We start from the raw sequence: 7,242 nt of genomic DNA on the forward strand, positions 1-7,242 counted from the left end.
CCCCTTCTCGGTCCCGGTCTCAACACCCCGTGCTCCACATGGGGGTTCTGGCTCCATAATGGTTAGGGGGATGCTGACACTAACAGCGATGTCTCTGTCAGAGGCGAGAAAGCAGCAAGGCCCAGCCCTTCACGCCAGCAGGACAGAAGGGTACAGCTGCTTCACAGTCATGGGAGGGTGTCCGGCCCTGCTAGGACGGACAGTTCCACAGAGGCTGCCCGGGCCCGAGAGGAAGCTGACAGGTGCCCAGTCTGCGCACGTGCCGTGGGGCCAAGGCTCCTCTAGACCAGACCCGGGAGATGCGTGCCTCGGCGGGTTCCAGCCTCACCCTGCACATGCCCCTCCAGGCCCTGAAAAGCTCAGCAAGGTCACTGGCCAGCCTGGGTCAAGGCTGTGTGAGTGCCCAGACTCGGGAGGCCTGGCAGGGAGACCTTCCAGGACGCTGTCCTGGGACCCCTGTGGTGGGAGGAGACACTTGGGGCACGGTGAGAGGATTCTGGGAGGGTGTGGACCAATTACAGGCTGCCAGAGGGGAGAGACGGCAGAAAGATCAGAAAGGAGGGGATGGCCTCGCTGAGCCTGTGGCCACGTGTGTGGAAGGAGGAGTGGCCTGCATGTCTCCCCGGGTGGGAGCTGGGGAGGGCGTTGGACACTGGCAGAAGGCTTGTGAGAGGTAGCCAGGCTGGTGCCCAGGCGTGCTGGGTAGGGTGGCAGCTGTGCCCTGCTCTGGGCCTTGGGGACAGCGGAGGGACCTGTGCCAGTTGTGGCACCTCTGCAGGAGGACAGGGGAGCAGGTGCTCAGGGCAGAGCTGGGTCCCCCACACTCCAAAGCAACCAACTGGGCAAAGACCACCCCACTCAGGGTGCTGCATCTCAGGCAGGCCTGACATTTGGGGACATCCTGTCCTGGCCACCCAGCCTACCTGGGGGTGCAATGACTCCAGTCTGACCCTAAGCCATCAGAGCCGTGGCATCCCCACCAGGAAGCCCCCATGGAGTACACGTCAGACACTCAGGCTGCTATTCAACCAGTTTAATGGGACAGCAGACGGCAGGCAGTGGCGTGGCCTTGGGAGGAAGGGTCTGCTCAGCCTCTGGGCCTCTCCCCTGCCTCTGTGCCCAAGTCAGGGAAGGGCACAGAAGCCCAGGAGTCAGTCAGGGTCAGGCTGGCAGCAGGGGACGGAGAGGCGGTGCGGTGCTGAGGGCAGAAAGGGGCCCCCCTCAGTGCTTGCAGGGCTCAGCAAGGCACCGTTGGCACGCGCTGGCAGGTCCAGGACAACTAGGCCATCGCTGGAGTGTAGACCCCAGGGTAGTCCTCGGAATCAGAGGTCCAGCCCCAGCTTGGAGCCACATGTCTAGCCAGTAACAGACCAGGAGCCAGCGTCACCCCATGAGAGACAGCATGTCCCCTGCATTGCAGCACGCACCCGCCCTGGGCCAGGACTCCCCTGGCAGGAGCCCCACCCTGTCGTCCCCGATGGCGCTGCCTCTGCCGCCCGCTGCGGGCCCCGCCAATACATTCCCTCACAGGCCTGGTTCCCCAGGACAAGGACCTCGGCCTCCTGCAGGTGGTGGGATGGCCGCAAGGGCACTGCGGGAGGGGCCGGCAGCCTGCGTGCTGACCCTGAGAGCTTCAGCTCCGGGCTCCAGCCCTGACAGCAGTGAGGCCACGGGCTTGGCTGAGAGCAGAGGCGTCCCCCTTCCAGGACCAACGGGGGTGTCATGGCCCTGGGAGGCCCTGGTTGCAGGCAAGCTGCCAGGCCGAGGGTGGGCTGCACGGCCTGGGCAGACCCTGTGGAGGGCGTGCGGAACTGGCTTCGGAGGCATGCTCCGTGTCTGGGGGCGGAGGGACATGTGGCCTTTGACAGCCACCACGAAGAGCATGACGTGGGACTGAAACCGTGTCCCTGAGTTCTCACGGCAGCACGCACGTCCCCAGGAAAAGCCCAGAAAGTGTCTCGGGAGGACAGAGAGCGGCTCCCTGGCAGCTTGGGGCCTCACGACCCGCGACCAGCAACCCTCCGTCTGCGATGATGACACTGCGAACAGGTGCAGAGGGGCTCCCTGGGAAGCAGGCTCGGCTCTGGCTCCGTCTGGGCAGTGGGCAGGGAGAGCTCTCGGAACAGCCAGGCCAGGCCCTGTTCTCCCAGGCTCCCACAGGGTGTGCAGGCCCTCCCTTGGGATCCCTGCCCTGCGCTCCTATGAAGTCAGCCCCTTGGGGCCCAGCCACAGGGTCACTTCGCCAGCTTCCAAACTGCACAGAGAGACCGGTGTACAGGGGGTCGGCTCAGTGTCAGGGTGTGAGCGAGACCGGGAGCTAAGCCTGGGGACCACCAGATCTCTGAGGTGGGGTGCCTCCCAGGGGCAGGCAGGTGAGGTCCTGAAGCCCCACCGGTGACCCAGGGCCCCCACAGCCCTGAGTCCGTCACCCCACTGGCCCACCCGCCTCCAGGGCTCTGACTTGCTGTGGCTTCGACAGCGCACCCGCTGCCAGGCACTTCATCTCGGGGACGGGCACCAGAGACCCGGGAGCAACGAAGACAGGGTGGACGTGCCCCCCTGGGGGCGCCTCCAGCCACAGCGGGGCCACGTCTGTGCCTCCCAGCAGACAGGGTCACGCTGAAGTTGGGGTGCGGGATGACCCGAGTCACCCCCGCCAGCCGGTCGTGGTTGGTCCGCACCCTGTGCCATCTCATAGCAGCCCGAAGGAGATGGGTCCAGAGTGGAGACCCAGCTCCCTGCCTCCCCTGCCACCTTCGCGAAGAGCCTCGGCTCTGGGGGGCTCAGTGTAGCCTGGACCCCGTCCCTGCCACAGCTGGGCACTGCCCCACCTCAGTGGCCCCAGCCCCATGCCTCCCACCTAGGGGCGGTGGCCACTCACGGTGCCATGCAGCGGGCAGCCATCAGCACCCTGGGGCAAACCAGAGAGCCCCCAGAGGGGCCCCCACTAGTCACACTCTCTGCTGAAGGTCCTCGGCTGTGGACTGCATGACCTGCCACGGCCTCTTCCTGCATCCCCACGATGCCCAGCTTCTCAGCCTGGGCGAGTGTCTGGGGGAGCCCAGAGAGGAGGCACACGGGGCCGAGGTCCCAGAGCTCTGAGCAACCCTTGTGCTCAGTGCCTCCCCAGGGGCCAGGTCGGTACAGGCCTGGGACCAGGGAGCGGGGAGCGGTGAGGGTGTAAGACGGGCAGCTCGCTCAGTGCAGCGTCTGCCTCTGTTCCAGGGTCCCTCAGAGCCCCTTGTCCTCCCGGCCCAGGACATGGGCGTGGCGTGGTGTGGGTGGGGCTTCCTCTCTGGGGAGGCTCAATCAATCCCTGCCCCTCCAGTTCACCAGCTTTGCACCTGCCCTAGGTAGACCCAGGGAGCCAATCACTGAGAGGGGTGACGTAAGGTGTGTGGCCTGCTCAGGAAAGCGTACCCGGGAGGGGGAGAGGGCGCTGCCCGGCTTCCCCAGCCCCACAGCTGCCCTGCGGCATGGCCTACTCCTCCACGTGGGCCCGGCTCCTACCACCCGGAGCACTCCGGGAGAGGCCGAGGGGCCTGGGGACCAGCAAGGCCGTGGCCATGGCTGAGAGCCAGGGGGCTGCGTTTCCCTCCCTCTTCCTGCCTCTGCCCAACTGTCAGCTTTGGGAGCCTAAGCCCTGGCGACCTGACAGATTTCCAAGTAGGGCACTGTGGTTTGGGGAGAGTGGGACAAGCCCAGGTGGGCCCCATGGTTGGAGGCGGGTCCCTGCTTGGCACGTGGGAGGTGAGAGACAGGAAGAGGGAGGGTGCTCCAGGGTCGGCCCTTCCCTTCCTGCAGACCCTCCAGACCCAGCCAGTGGGTCTGCCCCCTACTCCCCTCGGTTCGGTACTGCCAGGCCCAGCCTATTGGCTGATCTGGGTCATGTGAACACCGGAGGCTCCTCCGACTAATCGACTAATCGACTAATCGCTGGACTCGCCCGCGTGGCCCCATGGCTCCTGGCCTCTGGAGGAAAGGCACCAGGACACTTCCCGAAGACTGCCGGGTCGGGGAGCGCTGCCCTGGGCCGGGATGTTCGTGGGCACTGGGTGGGCTACACCTGCAGAAAGACCCGGAAACTGTGGCCCCCACGTACTTGGTACCTTGTTGCTCCTTTGGGCGGTTAACCCTGGGTGGGATGTGGCCCCAGCACAGCGGGTGGAGTGTTCGGAGTGACGATTCAGGGACTTTGGGTACATCCCACTGCGGCGCCCTCAGCGGAGCGGCGTGCCCTCCCTCCGGCTGTCACACCTGTCCCCGGCCCCTAGTCGGCCTGTCTGCAGACGTCAGTTTCAGGGTCTCGGATGCCCCCGCTGGAGGCCGTCAGGGCAGTGGCCGCCCCCAGCGGGGGCTGAGGCTTCCAGACCTCAGGAGTTGGTCTCTGACATTCCGGAAGCAGCATCAGAGGCCACCAGTGGCGGCTCACCTCACCACGTCCTGGACTGGTTTGTGAGGGCTCGAAAGGCTTGATCACCTCCCTACCCACCACGTGGGGTCAGGCCTGAGCCTGTGGTCACCACGCCCCAGTGCCAGGCCCAGGGGCTGGGACAGGGCAAGGTGAGGTAGCCAGAGCCTGACTCTGGGCTTGTCTTCAGGGTGCAGGCTGTGTGTAGCCCGGAGAGTGTCAGCTGGACAGTGCCAGGTGGGGCCCAGTACCAGGCCCAAGCTCACTGCAGAACTCCTGGACCCCACAGGGGCTGCTGGGACAACCCGGGACTCCTGGCACACAACCTGCGCCCTGCAGCCTCGCCTCCCTTACTGGCGGACGCGGGGAGCCCTGAGGGGCCCCAGGAGCACCGACAGCTGCTAGAGTCAGTCCCTCCTGGAGATGCCTGCCCCCCACCCCTGCTCGCCCCTAGAGCCCACCTCTGGGCTCAGAGTCAGAGTGCAGACAACCGGCACCATGGACACAAGGCAGGCCGGGCACCAGGAGCCGAGGACCGCACCGTGAAGAGGAGTCGTGGCAGGCAGCGGCTGCTCCCACTGGAGGGCTGAGCTGTGGCCCCTGCTGGCTGAGGGTTCAGGGGGCAGGGGAGCTGTGCTGTGGGCAGGGAGTCAGCCAGAGGCCATAGCTTGGCTTCGCACCCCGTCACGGACCCAGCCCCCGCTTCGTGCACCAGCGCCACCCTGAGACTCGGGCAATGGCACTTGGAGGCCTCGAGATGCCTCGAGTCAAGTGTCAGACGTGCCCAGCAGGACAAGTCACTGTACTGACCGGCCAGGGACCTGGTGGCAGCAGCCAGACCCCGTTTCCTAGTCGTCGTTCCAGTGGGGACTGAGGATCACACAACCCTGCAGGAAGACCTTGGGGTCACTTGGCAGAGGCTGAGTGTGGGGTGAGCCAGGGAAGTTCTGACTTGGGCCAGACAGGGCTTTCAAGCCCAGAAAAGAAGAAAGTCTGCAGAGTTTGCAGGGAGCTGGGAGGACAGCAGGCCAGCCCCAAGTGTCCCCGCTCTGGGACGCACGGGCCAGAGGCCATTCCTCCCAGGTGGGCCTGCAAAGGGAGCAGGAGGGAGGGAGGGGCTGCTCACGTGGGGAGAGGCAGCCTGCCTGTCGTAGACGTGGGCCGTCCTCTCCACCGGCCCATCCTGAGGGTGCCGGTGCCAGAGACCCCACCCATGGAAGCCCGCTGCCCACTTCCGGGAGCCCAGGTGCCCCGCGGCCCAGACACACTGCAGCCTTGAAGCCGTTTCACACCATTTACTGAGCTTCACATTACCAGTAATGTGAAGGGGGACTCCTGGGACTGAGCTCCGGCTCTGGCCCATCTCTGGGTACCCCCCACCCCAAGCTAGCCGGAAGAAACAGAACCTTGAAAAGCCGCAGAAGGAGAGGCTCAGGCAGGGGTGTAAAGGGAGGGTGAGGTCAGGATTGGCGAAGGGTGGGTGCAGACCCCCCGGCCGCACCTAGGGTCCAGGGAACAGAGGGACGTACTGCAGGATCCAGGGCACGTAGCTCATCACACTGGTGTACACCCCAGGGAAGTCGCGGTGACCACAGAGGTGGCCCCAGCTCACCACTCCCACCTGGACCCAGGTGCAGTTCCACCTGCACACCAGGGGGCCCCCGGAGTCCAGCTGTGGGGAGGCAGTGCTCAGCAGGTGCCCCAGGACCGGGGCTGGGTCCCCACTCCGCGGGCCAGGGCCACCCATCCGGGCTCACCTGGCAGGAGTCCCGGCCCTTGCTGCCGGCACACAGCATGTCTTCCCCGATCCCGCTGGGGTCCTCCGGCGAGGAGAGGTTCTGGTACCGCTGGTCACAGTCCTCCCACCCCACGATGGGGACATTCACCTCCTGCAGCTGGTAGGGCGGGGGCAGCGGCGCTGCAGGAGGGCGAGTGAGAACGAGGGGCTCTGGGGGGCTCCTGCCTTTCCCGACAGCGGGGCGCTCGTGCAGAGTCCCAGCCTTCGGTAGAGGACGAGGGGAGCCCAGTTTGACCCCGGGGTCCATGCCTGGCCACGCCTGCTTCGGTGTGGACGCCCACCGGCATGGTGATGGTGGGCTCCTGGGGGCCCAGTTCGTGGCTCGTGACCCCCGTGGAGCTCCTCCAGCAGCGGGGCACCCTCGGGCTTCAGGATCACCTGGTGCCCCTCTCGGGGTCCACCTCCCACCCCTGGGCTGTGGTCTGAGCTGGCACCCAAGGCTGCCCAGTTCCCGACGGGTGTCCCAGAAACCCCGGCAAAACCCCGTGCCGTGTTCACCTTGCTCAGGGGGCCTGGGGCCCTCGCCAGGTTTCTGTGGACGCCCCAGCCCCCCGCCCACCCCCGCAGGCATCCCTGATACCTACTGTCGTCTGCCACGTCTCCCCAGCCCGTCACCCAGCAGGTCTTCCCCGGGGGCACCGTCAGGGAGGCTGGCGGGAGGGAGACGGGGTGGACGTGCTCCGACAGCTCCAGGGGCGCCTCCAGCCGCAGCAGGGCCACGTCTGCGCCCCCCTCGGCAGACAAGCTCTCGTTGTACTTGGGATGGCGGATGATGCCGGCCACCCTGGTCAGCTGGTCGTGGTCATAGAGCCGCAGCTGGCCCGCCTGCACCCTGAAGGAGCACGCCTCCAAGTCCTCCCTGGGGAGGGGACGGGACGGGCGGGCAGGCGCTCAGGCCAGGGCTCTTCCCGGGAAACCCTGGCCCGCCTCATGCCCACGCAACCCTCGGTCCCCTCCCCGCCCGCTCCCGCCAGCAGAGGGCACAGTCGGCCACTCACGGCTCCCGGCAGCTGGGGGGGGGCAGCACCCACCC

At 66.6% G+C, this 7,242-nt stretch overlaps 1 protein-coding gene across 1 annotated transcript in view; it reads right to left on the reverse strand.

Moving 5' to 3' along the window:
* Positions 1 to 5,697: 5,697 nt before the first annotated feature.
* The window catches only part of LOC102476289 (mastin-like), a 3,288-nt gene continuing 1,743 nt past the window's right edge, over positions 5,698 to 7,242 (reverse strand). Inside the window, exons 3-5 of the mRNA XM_006146441.2 lie at positions 6,794 to 7,068; positions 6,169 to 6,329; positions 5,698 to 6,083 (exon numbers count right to left, since the gene is read on the reverse strand). Coding sequence (XP_006146503.1) covers positions 5,913 to 6,083; positions 6,169 to 6,329; positions 6,794 to 7,068 — 607 coding nt within the window. The 3' untranslated portion in view covers positions 5,698 to 5,912. The remainder of the gene's footprint in view (positions 6,084 to 6,168; positions 6,330 to 6,793; positions 7,069 to 7,242) is intronic.

This window comes from Tupaia chinensis, unplaced genomic scaffold (genome assembly GCF_000334495.1).
Source record: "Tupaia chinensis unplaced genomic scaffold, TupChi_1.0 Scaffold000178_1, whole genome shotgun sequence".
Taxonomy (NCBI): Eukaryota; Metazoa; Chordata; class Mammalia; order Scandentia; family Tupaiidae; genus Tupaia; species Tupaia belangeri.